The 24,825-nt window shown below is 36.0% G+C and overlaps 3 protein-coding genes across 6 annotated transcripts; 1 reads left to right on the top strand and 2 right to left on the bottom strand.

Moving 5' to 3' along the window:
* The first annotated feature begins 11,272 nt into the window (after positions 1–11,272).
* LOC18038046 lies at positions 11,273–15,715 on the top strand. Its single transcript, XM_006428799.2, has 6 exons — positions 11,273–12,126; positions 12,636–12,827; positions 12,946–13,185; positions 13,465–13,682; positions 13,957–14,211; positions 15,079–15,715. Exons 1-6 carry the CDS (start codon positions 11,733–11,735, stop codon positions 15,334–15,336), a joined length of 1,557 nt encoding a protein of 518 aa, XP_006428862.1. The 5' UTR covers positions 11,273–11,732; the 3' UTR covers positions 15,337–15,715.
* A 436-nt stretch (positions 15,716–16,151) lies between these two features.
* On the bottom strand, positions 16,152–18,138 carry LOC18039262 (mitochondrial import inner membrane translocase subunit TIM14-2). 3 transcript variants are annotated; one of them, XM_006428798.2, is made up of 3 exons: positions 18,025–18,138; positions 17,279–17,476; positions 16,152–16,582 (listed from the first exon to the last, which is right to left on the bottom strand). In XM_006428798.2, the coding sequence occupies exons 2-3, from the start codon at positions 17,434–17,436 to the stop codon at positions 16,426–16,428; spliced, it is 315 nt and encodes a 104-aa protein (XP_006428861.1). In that variant the 5' UTR covers positions 17,437–17,476; positions 18,025–18,138; the 3' UTR covers positions 16,152–16,425. The 3 variants fall into 3 exon arrangements, with proteins under 3 accessions (XP_006428861.1, XP_006428860.1, XP_006428859.1); XM_006428797.2 differs by having other exon boundaries at positions 17,279–17,466; XM_006428796.2 differs by having other exon boundaries at positions 17,279–17,457.
* A 2,593-nt stretch (positions 18,139–20,731) lies between these two features.
* LOC18039261 (protein IQ-DOMAIN 1) lies at positions 20,732–24,579 on the bottom strand. 2 transcript variants are annotated; one of them, XM_006428794.2, is made up of 6 exons: positions 24,157–24,579; positions 23,810–23,911; positions 23,405–23,716; positions 22,547–22,765; positions 22,025–22,144; positions 20,732–21,649 (listed from the first exon to the last, which is right to left on the bottom strand). In XM_006428794.2, exons 2-6 carry the CDS (start codon positions 23,882–23,884, stop codon positions 20,954–20,956), a joined length of 1,422 nt encoding a protein of 473 aa, XP_006428857.1. In that variant the 5' UTR covers positions 23,885–23,911; positions 24,157–24,579; the 3' UTR covers positions 20,732–20,953. The 2 variants fall into 2 exon arrangements, with proteins under 2 accessions (XP_006428857.1, XP_006428858.1); XM_006428795.2 differs by having other exon boundaries at positions 23,810–23,905.
* Positions 24,580–24,825: the final 246 nt, after the last annotated feature.

Genomic DNA, 24,825 nt, shown 5'->3' with positions numbered 1-24,825 from the left:
CGAGAAATGGCATCAATGCCAATACTTTTTGGAGGGATTATTACCAAATGTGCAAGAATGGCTAATGGCAACACGTGGAGGAGAGCTAATGTCAAAAAGTGCATCAGAGATTTGGGAATTTTTCCAGCGACAAGCAGATAATTCCCAACAACGGAGTCGATCACTCAGGACTACTAGAAGAATTAAAGGAGTGAATGAGGTTCAAATTGGCGAATCAAGTTCAGAAATTAAAGAAGTCAAAGCGATAATTGAATGTCTCTCTCGACAAATAGCATCATTATCGACTGCTAAATCAACAGAGCCACATGACCATGACTCATACTCAGATCAAGCCAATGCCATAGGTGTAATGAGAAAACCATCAAATTACAACCCATACTCCAACACATATAACCCTGGATGGAGAGACCACCCCAATTTTTCATGGTCTCAAGGATTCCAACAGAACGGACCAGCAGCTCTAGCTCCACCAATTCCACAAAATCCTCAAGCCTCTCAGCCACCATTTAGACCATACAATCAGAACCAGAACCACTCTCAACCTAGACCATGGGAGGATGCATTCCAGAATTTCAGGAATGTTACTCACTCCACGATTGAGCAACAAAACCGCACCATTGATGGACTACGAAATGAGTTGAGAGCAGGCTTCAACTCACAAGCTCAATCTGTTTCAAGTCTCGAGAAGATGGTGGGACAACTTGCTTCTTCAGTTCAGACCTTGGCAATGACCGTTGAGAAAGGCAAATTTCCAAGTCAACCAGTGCCTAATCCTAAAAGAGTACATGAAGCAAGTACCAGTTCACCACAGCAGCATGGAGAGATCAAAGCAGTAATGACCTTGCGAAAAGGAAAGGAAGTCGACAACAAAGTGGAGATGCCGGTGACAAAAGAAAATCAAATCGTACCTGTGAATGTTGAGGACTCACCACCGGAGGAAAAAGAAGAAACCAACCCACGAGAATATGTTCCTAAAGCTCCATTTCCTCAGAGGTTAGTGAAAGGAAAGAAGGGAAAATCCACAGGTGAGATTCTTGAGATCTTCAAACAGGTAAGTGTTAACATCCCTTTGCTTGATGCTATTAAACAAGTTCCATCTTATGCCAAGTTTCTTAAAGACCTTTGTACTAAAAAGAAAAATATGCATGTTCAAAAGAAGGCATTTTTAACAAAAAACGTTAGTTCTATTCTCCAACATAAAATTCCTTTAAAATGCAAAGACCCGGGCTCCCCCACTATCTCATGTAGTATAGGGAACCACACAATTGAGAATGCTTTGTTGGATTTAGGAGCTAGTGTAAATCTGTTGCCTTATTCAGTATTTGTGAAACTTGGATTGGGAGAATTACACCCAACTCCAGTGGTGTTACAGCTTGCAGATCGGTCCACAAAAATACCTCGTGGTATTGTGGAGGACGTGCTTATTCAGGTAGACAAGTTTTATTTTCCTGTTGATTTCATTGTAATTGACACTCAACCAATACAAGATTCAAGGAAGCACATCCCCATTATCCTAGGCCGACCTTTCTTGGCAACTGCGGATGCTCACATTCAATGTAGGACTGGAAATATGCAGTTGTCTTTCGGCAACATGACTATGGAGCTGAACATCTTCAACATTGCCAAACAACCTCACAGTGTAGATGATGGAATTGTTGATGTGGATTTAATTGAAGCATTAGTTGATAATACTTTTGTTTCAAACCTTAGTGATGATCCTTTACAAACATGTTTAACTCACTTTGGTTTGGATTTTGATATTGACAGATCGGTCGATGAAGTCAACGCCCTACTTGACTCAGAACCATCTATGGACACTAATAAATGGAAGTCAAGAGTTGAACAACTAGCACCGTCAGAGAAGAAACTCATCTCATCATCAGAATCACCACCGAAACTCGAGCTCAAACCATTGCCCAACACATTGGAATATGCATTTTTGGGAGAAGAAAGTACTCTGCCGGTAATCATTTCATCATCCCTAAATGACGAACAAAAAGGTAAGTTGTTGGATGTTTTAAAAGAGCACAAAGGAGCATTAGGATGGACCATAGCAGACATAAAAGGTATAAATCCAGTAGACTGCATGCATTACATTCACCTTGATGAAAATGCTAAAACTACTAGGGAGATGCAACGTCGGTTAAATCCTAATATGAAAGAAGTTGTTAGAACAGAAGTCCTTAAGCTATTAGATGCAGGTATTATTTACCCAATTTCTGATAGTTCATGGGTCAGTCATGTACAAGTTGTCCCCAAAAAGTCAGGAGTTACAGTAGTTACGAATGCCGATAATAAATTGGTACCCACTAGAGTAACTACAGGATGGCGTGTATGCATTGATTATAGAAAGTTGAATTCTGTCACACGTAAAGACCATTTTCCTTTACCATTTATTGATCAAATGCTTGATAGATTAGCAGGCCATGAATTTTATTGCTTTCTAGATGGCTACTCAGGATATAATCAGATTCCCATAACACCAAAAGATCAAGAGAAAACTACTTTCACTTGCCCTTTTTGGCACATTTGCATATAGGAGAATGCCATTTGGATTATGTAATGCACCTGCTACATTTCAATGATGCATGTTGAGCATTTTTTCTGATATGGTTGAACGATTCCTTGAAGTCTTTATGGATGATTTTTCTGTCTTTGGTGACTCGTTTGATCAATGTTTACATCATCTAACACTAGTTCTGCAGAGATGTATCGAGAAGAACTTGATCTTAAATTGGGAGAAATGCCATTTTATGGTAAAACAAGGTATTGTTCTCGGTCACATCATTTCGAGCAAAGGTATTGAGGTTGACAAAGCCAAGGTGGATCTCATTTCTAATCTTCCTCCACCTAAAATAGTCAGAGAAGTAAGATCTTTCCTTGGGCATGCTGGTTTCTATAGACGTTTCATTAAAGATTTTAGCAAAGTTTCTAGACCCTTATGCAATTTACTTGCTAAGGATGTACCTTTTATCTTTAGTGATTCATGTCTTATGGCGTTTGAAAAATTAAAACAGTTGTTGACATAATCACCCATTATTCAGCCCCCGAACTGGAAATTACCATTTGAGCTCATGTGTGATGCATCTGATTATGCAGTAGGAGCAGTATTAGGACAAAGAGTTGATCGAATTCCCCATGTTATTTACTATACTAGTATGACATTGAATGATGCACAGTTGAACTATTCAACTACTGAAAAAGAAATGCTAGCAGTAGTGTTTGCATTGGAAAAATTTCGATCTTATCTCATTGGTTGTAAAATAATTATATTCACAGATCATGCTGCTCTTAAATATCTTCTTACAAAGAAAGATGCAAAAGCTAGACTAATTCGTTGGGTGTTACTTTTGCAGGAATTTGACTTGGAATTCAAAGATAAGAAAGGGACAGAAAATGTTGTGGCGGACCACCTCTCTCGTCTCCATTTTGACACAACTACAGAGCCATTACCACTAAATGAGTCATTTCCTGATGAACAATTGATGAATGTGGAAGTATTACCGTGGTATGCTGACATCGTGAATTATCTTGTTACAGGTCAACTTCCAGAGCATTGGACCAAGCAAGACAAGGCTAAATTCTTTGTAGAAATAAAGAATTTCTTTTGGGATGACCCATATTTATTCAAGTATTGTGCAGACCAAATTGTTAGACGATGTGTCCCAGAAAGTGAAATTCAGAATATCCTTTCATTCTGCCATGAACAAGCTTGTGGAGGCCATTTCAGTGCTAAGAAAACCGCGACTAAAGTTTTACAATGTAGTTTTTATTGGCCAACTATATTTCGAGATGCTTACACTTTCTGTTCTTCATGTGATAGGTGTCAACGAATGGGGAGCATTACGCGAAGGAACATGATGCCACTAAATCCAATTTTAGTGGTTGAGATTTTTTACGTATGGGGTATCGACTTCATGAGACCCTTTCCCCCGTCTTTTGGCCATCAATACATATTGGTTGCTGTTGACTACGTATCGAAATGGGTAGAAGCAATTCCATGTAGAACCAATGATCACAAAGTGGTGATAGGATTTTTGAAAAGCAACATTGTCTCGCGCTTTGGATTCCCTCGAGCAATAATCAGTGATGGTGGTGCCCACTTTTGTAACAAAGCATTCAAAGCTCTTTTGACAAAGTATTCAATCACACACAAAGTGGCGACCCCGTATCATCCGCAAACCAGTGGCCAAGTTGAGATCTCCAATCGAAAAATAAAGCACATATTAGAAAAAACGGTGAGGCCGGACAGAAAAGATTGGTCATTAAGACTTGATGATGCCTTATGGGCATATAGAATGGCTTTCAAGACCCCGATTGGGATGTCACCCTACAGGCTAGTGTATGGAAAAGCTTGCCACCTACCTGTGGAACTCGAGCATCGTGCATATTGGGCCATCAAGAAATTCAATTTTGACATGCAGCAAGCCAGCTCAGAAAGAAGATTACAGCTGGCAGAACTTGAAGAAATTCGCAATAATGCATATGAAAATGCCAAGATATACAAGCAACGAATGAAAGTCTTCCATGATAAGCAAATTATGAGAAAATCGTTCACTCCAGGTCAGAAAGTGCTTTTATTCAATTCTCACTTGCACCTATTCCCAGGTAAGTTACGCTCTCGTTGGTCTGGCCCATTTATTGTTCATACTGTTTTTCCACATGGGGCAATTGAAATTAAGGACCCAAAGAACGGTGTCACGTTTAAAGTTAATGGTCAAAGATTAAAGCCATATCTAGAGTACCAACCACATGACGAAGACACCGAAATAAATTTGAGTGACCCACCAGATTTGAATTGATTTTTTTTTCTCTTTTCGTTGATTTGATTTTTCTTTCTTTCTTTTTATTATTATTCTTTTGCTAATTGAAATTGTTTTTTGCATAAGTGTGTTTATTTTACCATTAAGTTTTCTCTTATCATTTTTAATCATGAGTCTCATACTTAGACCGTTCCTCCTGAACATTTTTAAACCACTTCAACGTGTCAAAACTTATCTCAAAAGGCAGATTAAATTTTGTAAAACACAACGCATTTGGACTCTACAACCACCAGAGTTAGTAGCCTATGTTGAGGGTTTAGAACGCCAACTCAGAGACATTGAGAGAAGTGTTTACGACATCCAGTTGGAGCTTGAGGTAAATTCAATAAGAGGACGATTTTAATTTTCTTTGTGTGTTTTAATTTGTTTTTCTATTTGTGTGCTTTAGTTTGTTACCCCAGTGAAGTGGCGGATAACGGTACTCCGTGACAATCAAGTCGGTTACTTCAGTTTCCCATAATAACTGATATTCTGAGGCGAAGATATGGACAGAAACGAGATTCTAGCGAAACTTCACAAGCGATTCCCTTCACTTCCTCAGAATGCCCTCCTTACGATTTATAAAACTCGGTCCGAACGCATGCGATTACTCATGAGGAATAACATACCTGCTGACATCCGTTGGTTAATCGAGGCTAAAGGACGATCAGCAGGTGAGTTACCTCCAAAATTTATTGCATACATGCCTGATTGTGGTAAAGGAAATTATGCAAGAAAACGACGAGCTCGAAGAATTTCTGTTGCTTGTCATAAGTGTGCCAGAATGAGTTGCAATAAAAACCCATGTTCTTTAGGAATGGTGTCTGATAATAGGGAAGATAAGATTCAATTCATTAGGGATGGCTTGAATAAGGAGTCATTGGATGATATCCTTTTGTCTCTTTCAACGCATCCCAGTGGATATGTGCAAGGAGCGATTCTCCAGTTATGGCCATTATTCCAGAAAGAGCATGCACGATATAGTCTTGGGAATCTGACTATAAACGACCCTGTTTGCCAGTTTATAAGAAAACTGGATAGGAAGTCTATCCTCGACCCATAGAGGGTGTTCAAGCCGTTTCTGGACGTAAAACCAGAGGAAGATGTGAGCCACAGTCGCAACTACCTGTAAATATCCTTTTACTTTATTGTTATTTTATTTCACTATTGTCTTATTGTTTGCATTATTGTCTTTAATAATTTTATTACTGTTTGCTTTTTCCTTATTACTGTTTGCTTTTCCCTTTTTACTGTTTTCTTTTTGACTCGCGAGCCACGTGCTTTACGCGTTATTTGACATGGACATGTGACCTCATACACAACTATGACCCACTATCACCAAGACTCTTAAATGTGATTTTCTTTGTCAATCACTCACAAATTATTTTTGTGAAGTATCACAATGGCAGCTACTCCCAATAGACAATTCAAGAACATTTGTGTGCTTTCTGGATTTACCTATGGCAAACATAAAGAGTTCGTTGAGGCAGCCATAGATCTTGGTCGAATTATAGCAGCGAGAAAATTACACTTGGTGTATGGAGGAGGTAATCGAGGGTTATCAAAAATGGTCTCAGAAGCAGCTTTTATCAGAGGAAGTCAAGTGTTAGGCATCATCCCAAGAGTCTTAAAACCATTGGGCAGTTCGTCTGACTCATCAACTGGAGAAGAGTTAGTCGTCTTAGGTATGCAAGAAAGAATAACTGAAATGCTTAATCATGCTGATGCTTTTATTTTCCTTCCAGGAGATCTTGCAACACTAGAGGCACTTATCACACTAGCATCTTGGGCCCATCTGCACATCCACCAGAAACCCATCGGTTTGTTAAATGTCAATAACTTTTATGATGGCTTTATCGCATTTCTTAACCATGCAATAAAAAACTATTTCATTCCTTCTAATGTGAAAAAACTCTTTATTTGTGCTCACACTGCTAATGAGCTACTTGATATGTTACAAGCTTATAAACCGGAGCCAGACCCCTGGACTTTTGTGTTGGAGCGATCAAATAATGATGGTAACAATAGCCGCAATAAGAAGTACAAATTAGATTTAACTCTCCGCCTGTAAATATTTTCTTCTGTGTTGCACCACCCAGGTGATGTCTTCTAAACTCTACTTCTTTCCTTTCAAACATTGAGGACAATGTTTCGTTCTGGTTGGGGGGAGGGAATAATCGACAATTGTGGAATTTTGGTTAAGTTTTTACTAATTTTTGTTGTAGAAACTAACTGTTGCTAACTTTTTGTGTCGAAGATGGCTGAATATGGAGTGTAGTGACTCTAGAAACGCATCTTCATCGTAAAAAAATTAAAAATTAAAAAACTAAAAAAAAAATTTCAGACATTTTCTTTTTCTTTATTATGTGTTTATGTTTATTGTTCTTCTTTTTAATTTTCTCCTCTATAAATATACATTTTCCAACTTTTGAGTCGAAGATGGCTGAATATGGAGAGTAGTGCCTCTAGAAACGCATCTTCTAAGTTAAAAAAAAAAAACCATTTTCGTTTTCTATCATTTTAAGTGTAACTTTTCTAATTAGTTTTTATGCATCATTTTCATATCTCTGCATACATATTTTCCTTTCATGTTTAGAATAGGTTGGGGGGTAGAATGTTGTTTAAAAAAAAAAATTGTGTGATTTGTTTTAACATTGGATGACATGATTAATTTCAAATTTTAGTATTTCTATTATCTTTGGTCTTAAGTGATGTTACGCTATGTTTGCTACTTTACATGTTGATGTCGGAGACAAATATGAGTTGCTTGAAGGAATGAACATGTCATAAATAAATGCCAAGTGAGTTGTTGAGCCTATCACTTTCTTGGAGAGTAACCCTTTTGCCCATTCTCTATACAGCTTAGCGGTTTATTATTTTATACACGATCTCTAAATTTCTTTTGAGTTAACCCTAAAAAAAAAAATTGTAAAATAAAAAAAAAGAGAAAAAAAAATGTGTTGCTACATTAGGAGGCCCATCTAACTAGTAGACATGGATAATTATTTAGAGCCCTAAAAGACGATGGAAAGGCCATCTTTGATCCGTTTGAGCCTTTCTAGCCATCCCTTTTATTAAATATCCATAGTTACCCCTTTTGAGCTTTTAAAAAAAAAAAACCCTTTCTTTGTCAACTTATCATCTTGACCCACTCCGATTTGGAATATTACCCGATATCTTATAAGTTCCATCACCTATTTATGTTTGAGAAAAATATAAATAATTATTTTGTTCAGTGAAGTTATGGCAAAAAAAAAAAGAGAAAAAAAAAACAAAAGTTGTTGTTTCAAAAGAACAAAAATAAAAATAATATGTGAAATCCACCTTGCAACTTCCAAAAAAAAAAAAATTCTCTGCATTTTTCTCAAACATACACTTTGTTTTCCTTATTTCCCTTCTTTGTTAGCCATGTCCCTAGCCTACGTTACGTCCTAATAAAAGTCCTTCTTGATTTTAGGGAACTATAGTTTGAAGTAGAAGCTAGTTATATGGGCTAAAAAGATGTAGTGATGCATAATTAAAAAAAATAAATAAATAAATTGGGTTGACTAACAATTTTTATTTGACTTGAGATCGTATTATTTTTAAGCTGAGGGCATATTTATTTTATCTTGGTGAGAGCATGTGATATCACTTCTTCATTATTTTCTCTCAATTATCATTCATTGGAGTGACTATTTTTATTGGGTTTAATTTCTTTGTGAGAGTGTCACTACTTCCAGTGAGATTTTGGGGTTTGACATGTCATTCTTGAAAGTAGCTATAACAAAGTCTACTGGGTTGATTCATGTGGATGGTTGATGTGGGTGTGATGTTACTTTAGACTGGAGATAATGCTTATACTTTTATTTGATTGCTATATTTAATCTGATTGAATAAACACGAGTGTTTCTGAATTTAAAAAAAAAAATCATTTTGAATTTGAATTTTATTATCGCTTCATTTGCTAGGGACTAGCAATAAGCTGGTTGGGGGGTGTGTTGAGTGTTAGAAAATGCATATTTATAAAGGAGAAAATCGTCATTTTACATTTCAAGTCTTACTAACAACCCTTACTTTTATGTATTTAACCTTCTTGTGATTTAATTACATGTGTTTTATTTTAATTAAGTATTTTATGTATTTTAGGGGCATTATAGTCATTTCACAATAAAGGAGAAATCAGACGGCAAAACGGACATCACTTTTGAACTCAGGACGGTCAAAAACCTTAGGAGGAGTATAAAAGGAAAAATGGCACTATTCACATGTACGGTATTATTCACGTGTACGGTACTGTATACGTTACTGTTCACGACACTATTCACATAGACGGATGATGACGTGGCATTGACCGATGATGTGGCATTGACTGATGAGGTGTCACGATCCTGTTGGACTAAAATTCTTATGTACTGTTGATGGTGACGTGGCAGCATATCAGTGGACGAAAAATCTCGCGTACGGTGCATGCATCACACAGGATTATTTTCAACCAAACCGCGTTACTGTTCATCCGGGTCAAACCGCGTTACTGTTCAAAGTCGGGTCAAACCGTGTTACTGTTCATCTGCGTGGTCAAACTGTGGACTGTTGACTGATGACGTGGCGCAATCCTGAGCGTCCAAACTGTTTTTAATCCGATGGCCATGATTTACTCCATGTATCTATAAAAAGGGGGCCTCTCCCCCTTAATTTGATATCTCTGAATCCATTTTTGGGATCCATTTTCTGTAATTCTCTCTCCATCTTGTATTTTCTTCGTATTTTAATAAATTCTCATTTTGCCCCTAGTTCAATTATGAGTGGCTAATTTTCTTTCAAGCTTGGGTTGAAGGTGAAGTCTCAACATGTGTCATGGGCTTAATTTGGTAAATTTATTTTCTCTTCCCCTCTAGTTTTTGTGGATGTTTTGACTTCTCGTCGACAAATAATACTAATCTTATCTAGTACGGCCTTGGTTTCACCGGCCCTCTAGTACAAGGTTATTATTATTTGGCACGATAAGCCCTTAGCACCATATTGATTAGAGCGTGGTTCATGAGGTGTGGATTCCCCCCTCATGATTTAATTGGCATTAATACGGATTATTTAGCCCATGATGCATGTTGATACGGATCCAGATACCCAAGTACGTCATTTCAATATAATTCTCGTCAATTTATTCTCGCCATTTCAATACCAATTTTAGAATTTATTCTCGTCATTTCAATACCAATTTTAGAATTTATCCTCGCCATTTTAATTTAAGTTTTAGCATATTCCAAATCATTTCCACCATAAATCCAATCACCCATTTACAAAATTAATTCTACACAATTAAAATCCACCTCCTCGTGGGATCGACACTCATCACCATAGATCTATATTACAATAGATTCGTGCGCTTGCGAGTACATTAAAATTTACACAACAACATGCTCGGGTTCAAGGGACAGAAACCATCAACCACCGTTTTGCTTCTTACTTTACACATGTGGTGACCTCTCCAACTTGTGGTCTTGTTGCTTTTTAGGACACTGTAGAAAGAAACTGACGTGGCATTTCCTCGTTGTTCATATTGCTTCTCCCATTGGCTTCTCGTTCTTAGCCAAAAGGAGATATTTTAATTACTTACATGATGACGTGCATTGTTCATGTGTAGCATCTAACCACCAAAAATTCGATTTTTGATAATGCCCTTTAAAATCTAGCATTTTAGCGAAACTACCCTCTTCTTTGAGAGGCTTATCCCCTAATTTCTTATGTACTACCCTGACCTTCTAGTGAAACGAAATTACTTTACTTATTTGACTCTTCTTGTCACGTGTCGTTTCACTATTAATCTATATTTGCACCCATATTTTCTCCTAAATATGTTCCAATCTCATGCTAAATGTCATCGGACCTTAGAAGACGGCCGTGCAAAAAATTTGTCATCCCAATGATAAAAAAATCTATTAATATAATATAGTTTCATGTAAAATATCTTTAATTAAATAATATAATATACTGTAATGCAGTATAATGTAGCCAAACTCCTTTTAAGAATTTAATAATTAGAATAATCCGTCTAGCATCCTATCACTCACACGCAGGGCCCATGACAACTTCACCGTACGATAAAAACCGGTTCTTATCTTCACAAACAATCAGCGGTCATGATTGGCTAAAACATACTCTTACCAAGCTTCGATAATGTCATGATAAAAAAATTCCAAAAAGGTTTTAAATAACATTCTTAAGGTCACATGCACACACCGCACATCATTCTTTCGTGCTTGATGATGCTCCAGTTCCGTACACGATGACCGGTAATAGCAGGTCTGACCTCGCCCACTGACTCACACAACCGCAAAACACGCACGGCCTAAACCGGTATCCTACCGTTAAGCATACGGAACAGTTAATGACGACGTGGACGCTTCTTCACCGCTTATATTTCATCATGACTAAAACTGACCTCAACAAACGGTTCGTAGTCATCCTAATCGGTGAATTAAAAAAAAAAAATTAGTTCCACCGCTAATATTTCATCATGACTAAAACTGACCTGAACAAACGGTTCGTACTCATCCTAATCGGCGAATTAAAAAAAAAAACTAGTTAACAAGTCAATTTCGTAAAAAGCTAAATAATTTGAGTAGAAAATGAATCAGATTGTAGTCAGACCCAACGGTTTCTGTGTCGTAAAGTGAAAATGAGGATTAAGAACAGATAGAGATGCTTTTGGCTTTTCTAATTTTTTAAATTTTTAAAAAGATTTGATTCGATTGAACAATGGTCGGTGAGAATGAACAATGACGCTTTTAAAGTTGCAGTTTCCTTTTTTTTTTTTTTTTTTAATCTGCTTTGACGTTATTAGTGGAATCTTCTGACTAAAGCAAAGCTCAGCTCTTAATCTAACATAACAATTAATAAATATATCAATCAGAGCTGTAGTGAAGTTTCTACAGTAGGTGAAGTGAGAGAATGGAGGAGGTACGAGGAGCGAACACGTGGACGGAGGAGCTTGCGAGTTTAGTTGAGGACACGGGGATACATTACGCCGGGGAACCGGAGATCTCGGCTCGGCCGAGAAAATCGGTGAAGGATGAACCGGAACTTGAGAAGGAGAATTTGAAGGATCAAGTGACGGCGTTTTTGAAATCGTGGGGCGAGATGCTTCTAGAATTAGGTAAAGGTTGCAAGGACATACTGCAGCAAACTGTGGTCACCGAGGACTCGTTTGTTGTTCAAAAACTCGGCGGACCGGTGGCCAAAGTTTCAGGCCGGTTGAGATTTTTGAACGATTTTTTGCCTGAGGATCGCGATCCGATTCACGCCTGGCCTGTAGTTTTCTTCGTTTTTATCCTCGCGCTTTGCGGTAGTAATTTAAATGATTCTTTAGATCTGTGCTTTACCTGTTTTGTTTATTGAACTTGCTTTACGCTCAAGTTTGATGCTTTTAGTTCTGTAAATTTAAGTTTGCTACAGTAGTTACATTTGGTGTTGGTTGATGTGGACACTTAACTACTTATAGATTATGTGTAAATAATCTACAATAAGAACTGCATTTGAATTTATTTTCTCAGTCTAGAAGTAACAACATAGTAAAATATTCTGCTCATAGCCCATAGTGTTTGTACATCGAATCTGCTGTTTTAATTTCTGTAGCTTTGGTCCTTAAAGTTGAAATGCAGTGATAGAGGTGTTGGCTGAGTTTGATGAGCAAGATAGGGAACTGAAATCGGTGTCAAATTCTTTTGTTTTTCTGTAATAGTTTTCAGTGAGTAAGAAACATGAAAAATATCTTGGATGTTTATTGTTGTTCATCTATTTTCCATGTGGTATGAGCTAGATGAAGTTCTATTGACACGGTTGAACAATGTGCAGTACTGAGTTTTAATACCAATCAAGATAACTCGGTCCCTCCAGTGAAGAAAGTCCGCATACATCCTCCATCTGCAAGCCGCATACTGCTTCCTGATGGCAGACATTTGGCTTTTCATGAGCTAGGTGTCCCAGCAGGCAGAGCTAGATATTCCTTGATTGCTCCGCATTCATTTCTTTCCTCCAGACTTGCAGGTAGAAAATTACATTCTTCAGTTCTTTGAGGAAGTGGTATACTTCTGCTTTTGATGCGTGATCTTGGTGAAAGTTGGGCAGAAGTGTTGCTAATTTCTTAATAACTTTTCTATGGAAGGTATTCCGGGTGTCAGGACATCACTTCTTGAAGACTTCGGAGTTCGCTTGGTGACATTTGATCTTCCAGGCTTTGGAGAGAGTGATCCTCATCCTAGCAGGAATCTTAACTCTTCAGCATTGGATATGCTGCATCTGGCCAATGCTGTTGGTGTTAGTGACAAGTTTTGGGTGGTGGGTTACTCAAGTGGAAGCATGCATGCATGGGCTGCTCTAAGATACATTCCCAACAGAGTTGCAGGTATATCACGTTCTTCTTCTTATTGAGCTATGATTACCTTTTTAGTACTTTTCGCATACTAAAAATGATTCACACGTTATGTTATCCGGTTATCTTGTGACCTCTAGCCGCTAGCAATACTGCTTCTGTCCTATATTTTAAATTGTGTCAATAGAATTATTGAATCTTAAAACTCGAAATCAATATCCTAGACTCTTGATTTGAAAATTAGCACAAAAGATTTCTAACTGACATATTCATTGTGAATGTGTTTGTTTTGTGTCTTGACTAAATCTGCAGGTGCTGCCATGTTTGCTCCAATGATTAATCCATATGAGCCAAGCATGACCAAGGAAGAAATGAGAAGAACTTGGGAAGAGTGGTTACCTAGAAGAAGATTCATGTACTTTTTAGCTCGTCAATTTCCCAAATTGCTTTCGTTTTCATATCGTCAGAGCTTCCTATCTGGCAAGCATGGTCGTATTGATAAGTGGATGCCCCTGTCACTAAAAAAGAAGGTGATTATTTTAATCTTTCTCAAGAATCAGAACTCTCCAATATTTTCATTTGCATATTGATTGAGAGCCTGGTTTATTTTACTAATGGCTGTTCTTGGCATAAAATTTTCATGTTTATATTAGAATTTAATTTCATACTTGTGAAAGGTTGTAACTATTTTCCTATAGAACAAAGTTGCAGCCACAATTGAATAATCTACCTCAACCAGCTACATTTGACAATATATTTTGACACGTTGTGGTATTTTGCATAACACTATCTTGATATATTCAGGATGAAGTTCTGATTGAAGACCCAATATTTGAAGAGTACTGGCATAGGGATGTAGAGGAGTCAATTCGCCAGGGAAATACAAAACCATTCATTGAGGAAGCAGTGCTACAGGTGTCAAATTGGGGTTTTAGACTGGCAGATCTTCAGGTGCGGAAGGAGTGTCAGAGAAGAGGCTTCCTTCCTTGGCTCAGGGCCATGTACAGTCAGGAAGAATGTGAATTGGCAGGGTTTTTGGGTCCAATACACGTATGGCAGGTTTGTATAATTTTCCGTCTTGCTTGTTAGTTTCCTGCTTCATTATTATTCATAGGCTTGGATGACATCTATTTCTAGTTTTCTACCATTCTTCGGAAGGTCACACTTTCACTTATCTGGGCAAAGCATAAATTTTCATATCCATCTTTAATCCTTATGTAATATAATGTCAACCTTAGATTTAATGTTTCTCCAAAATCCCTTCATAAGGACACATTGCATAAAGATCCTCTCTGTTCTTCCATGTTCTGTTTAGAAATAAGGGGAAGAATTCCTTCCACTTCCCTTCATATCTATGTTACTCTTCCATGTTATCCCGAAACATAACAATGAAAAAATGATATTTGATTCCATATTTGTCCCCCTGTAGCATGGGACAAAGTGACAAATTAATAAATAAAAGTGTGCATATGATTCTCTCAAGGTCCGGCATTTTCAAACATGAATGTATATAAAGGATTTCGTTTATTAAGAAAATCGACTACTCGACTTTATTTATACAAAATGCTATGGACCCTTTTGGAAATATGACAAAACGTTCTATTGGTTATGATGACAACCATCTTGAATCTGGAAGTAATTAGAAACATATTATGTTGCCAAGCAAGTAGGTTGCCTACACATTGTCATTTAACTCCCAAAAAATGAAGATCAAATCTTTAATAATCTTTCTTCGAGTATTCATCATTCATCACTGTCTCTATTCTCTTTGATTATAATAAAAAGAACTTGGATCCACACTTCGAGGTGCAGGAGTATTGATAGCTTTATGGTCATACTTTTTGACTGTACATATTTCAAGTATTTCATGTATACAACCATTTTTGAATTTTTATACTAACATTCTTCATTATTCATGCTTAACAGGGGATGGATGATCAAGTAGTTCCACCATCAATAACTGACTACATTAGCCGAGTTTTACCAGCAGCTGTTGTGCATAAACTCCCATACGAAGGCCACTTTTCTTATTTCTTTTTCTGCGATGATTGCCACTTGCAGATATTTTCTACACTTTTTGGAAGCCCTCAAGGTCCTCTTGAACAAAAAACTGAAATGGTTGAAACTCCATCGGAAGGAGATACGGAAAAGGCATACAGTGTTACCAATTCATCCAGTGAATGAAAAACAATAGCATACGGCATTACCAATTCATCAGTGAATAAAAAACAATGTCCCATGACAAATTTACTAGGGCTTTTTCTTTTTATTTTTCTCATCCCAAATTTTGTAAATACCACAGGTTGCTCTTCTGCTCAGAGAGCGTGAATGATGAAATTTTAATTACGGTATCACGATTTTCGGATGACAAACTAATTTGAGAAGTAGAAAGCAGCAGCTCGTTGAGTTACTTGTTCTGTGGTAAGGGTTGTTAATCTCATTGTTAATTACTATTCTTAATCTCATTGTTAATTGCAGAATCTTTCATAAGAGCAGATCTGTGTATATCTCTCCAATCAAATTTTGCCATGGAGTATTTATATACGTGGATCAATTTGACTGGCATGTGCGTATATTGCTCGAATGAAATTATGCCACGTACAATACGTGAAGTCGTGAATCAATTTCACTGGATACTGCTAGTCATGCACACCGATACAGCAATTTATCAAGTACTATTTCTTGGAGTAAAGAAAGTGTGCAAGCCAGTGGATAACACACCGAAGTGACAAATGAGGAGAGAAATAATGAAGTCAAAACATTTGAGTGGCTCTGCTAGCAAAATTGATTTTCGTTTTAACAAATGTCACTCCAAACTGCAAAATGAACATGGCTTCGCATATTTTTGCGGATGCCATTGTAGGTTTGTACTGAGGTCATAGATCATATCCTTTGGAAAATTTACACATGACCATACAATATTCACAAAGCTTGCTTGTCCTCAAAGAGCTTAATGATACACGAAAGTGATTCAATTATCACCAAACAAAACTAGAGAGTGAAGATTACAGGCCTGTATCATTAGAACCAACAAAGTAACAAAGATTACAATAATTACCATCAATTTAATCACTAATATAGAACCCGATACAAAAAGTTTCCCTCAACTCAACTGATTTATTCAAGTAAAAAAAAAATATATTCAGATTTTCCATGCAGTGCACAATAATGGTCTGAAAGAATCATATGAATAATTACTCCGGGGATTTGACTTTCCAAACTCAACTCCCAGAGCTTTTACGAATTAGCCCCACAGAGATTGGGATAGTCTGACTAAAATGCAGAATTGCTGCCTTTGGTTCTTCTGAGCATTATATCTTTAGCTTCATTAATTTTAGATGCCAGGTAATGGCTACCACCTGCATCTGGATGGTTTGCTACCATCACTCTTCTATGAGCTTCTTTGACCTTCTCTGTTGGAGTACTTTCTCTGACGAAGAAAAGAAGTTAAAGAGAGAAATTAAGGCTCAGATTCAAAAGAAACACTTTTAACAGCAGAATTTGCATAATTATATTGAACACAAGCAGAAGGGACAAAATAGTATGAACAGGAAAAGAAGCATTGGTTTTGTATCATTGTGTCAATGACAATATTAGAGGGTAAACAACAGCGGCTTTACAATTCGAAGCAAACCAAGAAAATGGGAGTTTAACTTGCATCTTCACCACAAAATTATTCATTGTCCTAAATCTAAAATGAAGAACTCATTGCCGATGTAGCTACAGTAAGATTTCGAAATTTGAATGAGAAACAAGGGTTCATATTCACACTTACACATCGACCTACAACTTCATCTGGCTCTAAATTAACAGAACTAAACAATCATCAACAGCTTAAAGTCAAATGATAAAAGGCCCCAGAGGATTTCTGGATTATTAGGTAATCAAATAAGGCTTTAATTTGAAATGAGGTCCATTTCGGAACTAGCAAAGCAGCTCAAACTAACTGAAAGCCAAGCGCAAAATGAAATGAAACATTAATCGTTACCAGTTATCTTCCCACACAAGACCCAAATAAGAGTAAGGACCTCCATGACATTAACATCACAACATCGAATCAAGTAAAATTTTCAACTAATGCTATTAAAGATACATATATCATTTGACAAGCAGATATCAACCGTACCTGACTCCAAGTATCAGAGCCGCTTCCCTCCTCGTCATCACAGGCTGAAAACCACCTTCGTAAAATTTCCGCATTCTAGCTGTCGGCGGTCTTGCCTTGAATGCCTGCCAGGCCCTGATGCCATACTTACCAGCATAAGCAGCAGCAGCGACTGCCATTCCCGCTATCAATGGTGCAACCTGATTCGACTTTTACATTCTAACTCTCAGTAAGTAATAAGCAGGTCGTTAATACTAACACAGACAAGAAATTAAAGTCTTCTTCAATCAAATTCATATCAAACTACGTTGAAAGTTTTACATGTAAATTCCTTTTTTTTTCCTTTTTTTTTCCCCTTAAGAAGCCAGAAATCTCTAGCTATCTCTCCTTTGCACACAAGGCATGATTGTAATCAATACGCAATTAGCCATCCTAATAGGAGGATTTAGAAAATTATGTTCCGATCTGGACATCAAAAACTAAAAATAAAAACTCTAAAACTCTTAAGCATGCAATTATCGAACCCTAAAATAAAACTTTAATGGAAAAAAATCGGCATATTTTGCATCAAAATCAAGGATTTCATGAATAATTTAAGGTGCGCGAATGGTGTAATGACTGCCCCACTGTCTCCGACATGAAGCCGGTGACATTGAAATCTCCGTGAAGATGCGAGAGCACCAAGGGCTAGAGGGTAAGACCCCGTGCACATTAACTGTAGCTTCGCAGAGGGAGGGAGGGAGGGAGGGAGAGAGAGAGAAACTTACCATGTTCAAAATATCTCAGAGAGCGAAAAAAATGGGCAGGAACAGTTGACGACCCTGGGCTTTAGGGTTTTGCAGATTCTTTTCCAGCAAGTATGATAATACGTCACAAAAGGGTACTCTATATGTGTTGAATTTAAAATACATCGCTTAAGGGTACTTTATATTTCGTAAATTAAAAATTTGTATTCATTGAATTGGAACGTAACAAGAAGTTTCTACTTTGTCGGCTGAGTTAATATTAAAAAAAAAAAAGAAAAGAGAAATTAACCATATTAACAATAATAATATTATTACCTTTTAGATAATTAAAACATATACGTCTTATAAATAGTGTGACGTATTTCAAATTTTTTATCTTAAAAATTTATTTCAAATTATGTGACATTCATTAATTGGTGGGTGGTTAATTAAATAACATAATTAATCTATTTAAATTTTATAAAAAAAAATTACCAACTACTTAATAAATGGTAGAACATTCAAAATGAAATTTAGGATAAAAATTTTAAATATCTATTATTACTCATAATTTCTGCCTCAAGTTTTGTGTGAAATATTTTTAATTAATATGCTAACTTATAACTCGAGACTTTTATGGTGATTTCGATATCAAATGTTGCATTGGCGGGAATCCAAATTATTGTCTACTGTAAATGTGGTAGATGTACGCTTGATTAAGACGAGAAGGTCAATGATGTTTCATTCTATGAGTTTCCATTTCTATCTTCCATTCTCTTTTTTGATATTTTTTGTTGTCTTTTTATTTTATTTTTTTAAATGTTACAAACATGCATTTTAAAGAAAAGTCAGGGAAAAGCACTCTTCACTACTCGGATTTGATGTAATAATTTATTTCATCTTTACTTTCTAAACAAATGTTTAAGCACCATTGCATGAATTTACAATTAGTTTGTTGTATAATTTATTAAGAGCAAAATAAGATTTTCAATTAAATAAATGTAAACTGTTTTAAAATAAAAATATCAAGAATAATGAAATACCATTTGATTGTCTGTATAAATTTAAAATCTAAGGATAATATATATGTGTGTGTATGTTCATTAAATATTTTTAATGAAATCAACTAAATATTTGTAGTAGTTGTTGTTGTAATAATAATAATAATTGTTCAATTAGATATCACTATCCATATCAAAGCTAGTGATACATTAAAAGACAAAAAAAACACAGATAATATAATACATTGTATTTTATTATTTAGTATTTTAAATTCGTGTTTTTATGTTTTTAGTGTGTTTTTTTAATGTAAATGAAGGAGTCTGTGTTTACTTTTAGTAAAGTAACAATATTAATTGATTATTTATTTATTTATTTCAACCATATTGAAGTTATGGACAAGATAAATGACCCAAAAAAACTCACGTCTATGAAATCTATGTTTTTTTTGTCCCGAATGTATATTTTACAGACTATTTAGTGTTACTATCATTTATTTATTAAGTTATTTTTAAATTTTAAATTTATGTTGAAATTCATATGTTATTTAATTGTGTTTAAAGTTCTATTTTAAAATAATTTGTATATACTTAATTAAAAATATTATTTTGCTCTTAATGAATTAAACAATAAATTGGCGTTGTGGGCTATTGTTTAAAAAATAAGGATAAAATGTATTATTATTAAAATAGTTAGGATGAAATGAGTTATGAAATCAAACTCTAAGGGTAAAAAAGACTTTTTTCCCTAAAAGTCTTATACAATTTTTATTTTATAAATCCCAGTATCTTGATAAATAATTAGACCTTTGTGTAATACTTAGCACTAAATAAAGCTATCGAAAGAAAAGGGACAATTTCGTTATTATTAGGTTGGATTTTTGCAAATAACATCATGTTGTAAATTGAACTCACTCATAGTTGGGATGTTCAAAACAATTATAATAGAATTTTGTTAAATTGATACTCAATAAATTAATAATCTCGATTAAATAATAGTTTTACTAATCCTGACTTGGAGTCAACATGGTAAATTAATAATTTGATAAATTTATTAGATATTAATTTTTTGTTTTAAAATGAATCGAACTAATACATAAATTAATAATTAACTTATTCGAAGCTTAATAAATATTTTAAGTCTATGGTTTTCTTTATTATAGTAGCATAATGTTTACAAATTTCATCGATTATTATAACTTTCTTTATACCTTTCAAATAAAAAGTCATTGTTATATTTTATGCGTCACGTTAAGAGAAATAAAAGAAATATTGACTTAATGTATTGCCTCCAAAAAGCCTTATATAATCAGTTATCATATAATTATGATCCAACTATGAAATCTAACAAAAAAAATTATTAAGTGCCTAATTCACTCATTCAACATGAAAATCAGAACTATATTATATAGCCTGATAGAATCACCACATTATTTAATTATACTACAACAATTCATAAAAGTTTCTATACGAATATAATATTTTCTTTACAAATTATTAATTTATCGAGATTTTAGTGTATAACCAAATAAGCAACTCAACATCCACTCAGACAATTTTAATTATGCAGGAGAAAAAAAAAAAGTCAAGTAAACACATTGAACATTGAATAAACAAGAAATAGGAAATCAAATATTCGTTATAAGTTGATACAATGAATCAAGAATTTCAACAACATGACAAATGTGTGTTCTTTTATGAAAATACAATGATGCTAAACTCAATCAGATAATTGGTTAACATCATGAAAGTCAAGAATGCCAAATAAACAGATAGTGGTAAATGTGTAAATATAAACAATGAACAGATAAATAAGGATAAATGAGAGGCAATCTAATAGAATGATTGACCCCATGAGACTGATTTCACCCCAAAACAATAAATAAAAACTTTAACAGCTGAAGAAGATTCTGAATAATATCATGCTCTCTTTTCCTTTTCCATGGACGTGGGAGGACTCTATTGTCATAGCTTTAACTGCTTCCGTTGGTCACACTGATTTCCGAATTAATGCTGCTTTCCAGTTTTGGAGGACCAGAATGCCGCCTTGGCCTGGCAGGAGAAGGTGGATAAGCTAGCCGTTTCTTAGCAGAGGCCAAGGTTGCTTTCTCAGGAGTACCATTTTTATCTACCCCTAATGGGCTCTGCAACCTGGATTTGGCTTTTGCAGACTCGGTGGGTACCATATAACGCGGAGCTGACGGAGAGGTTGGTAGACTCTCATCATCTCTCACTGATGAGCCTGCAATGCTGTGCCTTCGGTATGACTGTACACTCACCATGCTTCTGGAATCATCATCCAGGCCTGAAACACTACCCCTTGGACTAGCTGGCTTTGTCTTTTTTGCAACTGTTGAAGATGCAGACTTGGTAGGAGTTGATGGGGACTGATGTTTTGGGGTTTTGCTAATTTTTTGATTGGTTGTTGGGGAAAGCTTATCAGAATTGAGTTGATAGCGAGCAAAAGATTTGCTGATTTCTCCTGCAACAATGCTGCGGTTTGCACTTTTTACAGATGACTGATCATTGTTAGGTTCTTTCTCAGTCGCGCTACGGCTCTCCCATGGCCGGGCTGCCATCCAACGTTCCAGCCAGCTCCAACCCCACGTGGGATTCCTCGGATCCATGAACATTGGGTTTGAAGACTTCGAAGAATTCTTCCAGGTTTGCTGTACAGCAGCATTAAAGAAGGGTTAAAATAAGACCTCATCAAATTATCAGGCAATGCACAGGCCAGATCTCAATCATAGACATGGAAATTATATAATAAATAGGTACAAGGTTTCAATGACTTCAACCTAGTTACTTATCAATGACTCATGCAACCACATCAGCTAAATTTAAATAGCTCACTTGGCCGCAAATACAAATTCAAAAGTTATCCAGCCTTGTTTAGATCATCATTTGGTAGACAGGATTTCCCATACCCAAGCCTAAACTCTCTTTTTGAGTCACACCCAGACACAGAAAGATAAACAGAAAATTGAAAATATAAAATAATCTCTTGCAAGCTAACAGTGAAACTAGAAAGAGTACTGTGTCACCTGATGCGTAAATGAGTAAGCCATTGCCCTTTCTCTTCTCATAGTTGCTTCATATTTGCTTAGCAGATTCGCTTCAACTTGCTCCTTTGACTGTATGCTGTCATCCCATTCCTCCCCCATCTGTGTCAACATTTAAAATAATTGAACTCAGCAGAAAAGGACAGGGACAATAAGCCACTTAAACAGCTAATGGCATTTACAGATGAAAAATTAACTGCCTCTCTGAGGAGCCAAACACTGTCCGGGAAACATAAACTTTGTTCCGAACATCTACAAGATCTAATTATCACTTCACCACAGTTGGGAGTGGAAATTTGAGCCGAATACAAATAATTCAATTTTGCAAAACACAGTTTCAGGGATATGCGCTCAAACTAGTCATGGCTGTCGGATTTGATTTTTCTATAAGCAATAAGACTTTCATATTGAAGGTAATATAGACACAACCTACGATAACAAATTCCCTCCAAGTGAGCAGGAAAACCATACAGAGATATGCTAACAAAGGGATATAACAAAAACCTGCATTGCAAGCTCTTTAGCATGTTTTTGCAGGAGTTGTCTCTGGAGAGCTTGATTCTCTTCTGACATCCTGACCCTCCTAGAACGAATTTGGGACTGCAGACGGGAGAGTGTTTGCATGCATCTAAGGGTGTTAGCAGCTTGTCTTTTCACCACTGGTCCTTCCATAAGCAATTTTAGCCTGACAAGACCTCTCAAAGCTCTCAATGCCCTTCTTGCCTAAAAACAAGCCCAGCTCATAAATTCCAGAAGAAACTCAGGATATAATATGATGATAACAAGATCTTTTTCAAAGAGTTAAAGGAAAAAAATATTAAAAAAAAAAGAGGAGAGAGAGGAACTTCCAGACTGACAATACAACCAAGTGATGAACCACAATGATAACCCAAGACAGAAGCATAGGGCAATTAATTCTCTCCTTTATGAACGAAAAATCCTTAGGAATATGTGGTTATTTTGTTCGAGAAACAGCTGGATATATAATTCCAACTGATATGCCACACACATAAAATTGTGAATGCGAGAGGGTCCACTAAATTGCATAACACTTGCTATCACCGACATATATTAACGAATAGCTCAATTTCTTGAGCTGCATTGCTATTCATTACAAGTTAACTCTTCTTTCATTCTAAATTTTCTCCATTAACACACAATCACATGTGTAACAGGATGTGAATACACAACTGGATAAGATACTTAGCCACTTACCATATGGACCAAGATGATATTCCAATCAGTTCAAAAAATAAAAATAAGGCCATGAAAAAAACAAGACAAAACTTTTTCCACTTGATCCTCCAATGAACCAAAAAGCTCGACATAATTATATGAAATGCTATATAGGACAACACATACCAAGTAACCACGGAAAGCTGTTTGAATCCTAATTGCTGCTGCTTCCTCTTTTGACTTTCCAGCAAAGCGAGTATTTGTCACAATTCGAACCTCAGTTACAGACTGATCAGCAGAAACAGCAGCCATTGCAGGCACTGCAGTAATAACTTCCTCATTTGCTACATGGTTGCTCAGCTCATTCTCCGCTACAGTTATTTCTACCTCCTCTGGCTGAAGAGGAGGAGCAGGAGGAGGCAGCGTTGTTTTGACAGTTTCTAAAGGAGCAGAATTGGAACCTTCTTTTTGCTTCCCAAACCATTTCTTCTTCGATTTCTAGAACCACAGCCACCAAAATCACTAAAACCATAAAACCATCAACAGTAACAGTTACTCCACAAAAAAAAAAAAAAAGGAAATTCCTTAAACCTTGTCTTTCTTCTCCTTGGATTCTGGGCTGAAAGCATTCTTTACACTAGCAAACCACTTTCCTTTTTTCCCCATCACCTTATCATTCCTCAATTACTAACCCTTTTCATAAATAAAAAAAAGATCAAAATTTGTAACTCAAGATCCACATTTAAACATTAAAAACAAAAAAGAAAAAAAGCTGTCCTATGCAATGCCACTACATTAATTCACAATTAATGTTAATGTTATTTCATTCACAATCACAAGTTCAAAATGGCATTATCCCAACAGTAGTTACATGAAATTCATACAAAAATCAAATTAAACTAAAAAAGTAACGACAAAAGGATATGAACGAAGCTTACCAGTGGAAAAGAACAAAAGTGGTAACCGCCAGATCTCAAACAAGCTAAGAAAGTTGAATGGGAAAAGACAAAACAGGAAGATGGGGTTGCGTGTTTTTCTTTCTAGTTACAGAACATAACAAAAAGATTGAACCTTTGAAATGTTGTTGCTGTTGTTGAAGATGAGTTGGTCTGTGTGTGTGTGTGTGTGTGTGTAAAGAGAGAGATAGAAGGAAAATGAAGAAAAAAAAATCAGATCTTGAGAAGGAATAATAACAAGAGTGGGATGAAGCAGAACCAGCTGGTTTCTTTAGCTACTGCGACCCCACTTCTTGGGTTGAGTAAAAATGGGTCCCAGTTTATTTATTTTATTTTTAATTTTGATCGCCGCTCTGCCTTTGCCGTTTTATTGGTGAAGAAAAATCAATTTGATTCGATACTTTGCTCTTTTTTATCTCTCTCCTGTTCGTTCGGCAACTAACCCTGTGATTTAGCAAAAAGTGTCAATCCTCTGTGTCATCAACTTTTTCATTATTTTTCTATTTAAACCCTCAAGTTTATTATATTTTATGTTTCTAACCTTAATCATGAATCATCACCAGTTTACGCCACTTGTAACTGCAGGTTTGGTGCGGCACTACTAAACTACTCTTCTAGCAGCTACAAAAGGAACTTTTATAAGGAAGAGAT

The sequence above is a fragment of the Citrus clementina genome, unplaced genomic scaffold, assembly GCF_000493195.1.
Source record: "Citrus clementina cultivar Clemenules unplaced genomic scaffold, Citrus_clementina_v1.0 scaffold_6, whole genome shotgun sequence".
NCBI classification, from domain to species: Eukaryota; Viridiplantae; Streptophyta; class Magnoliopsida; order Sapindales; family Rutaceae; genus Citrus; species Citrus x clementina.
The sequence above is the reverse complement of the archived record's forward strand: the minus strand, read 5'-3'. Positions and strand labels throughout refer to the sequence as shown.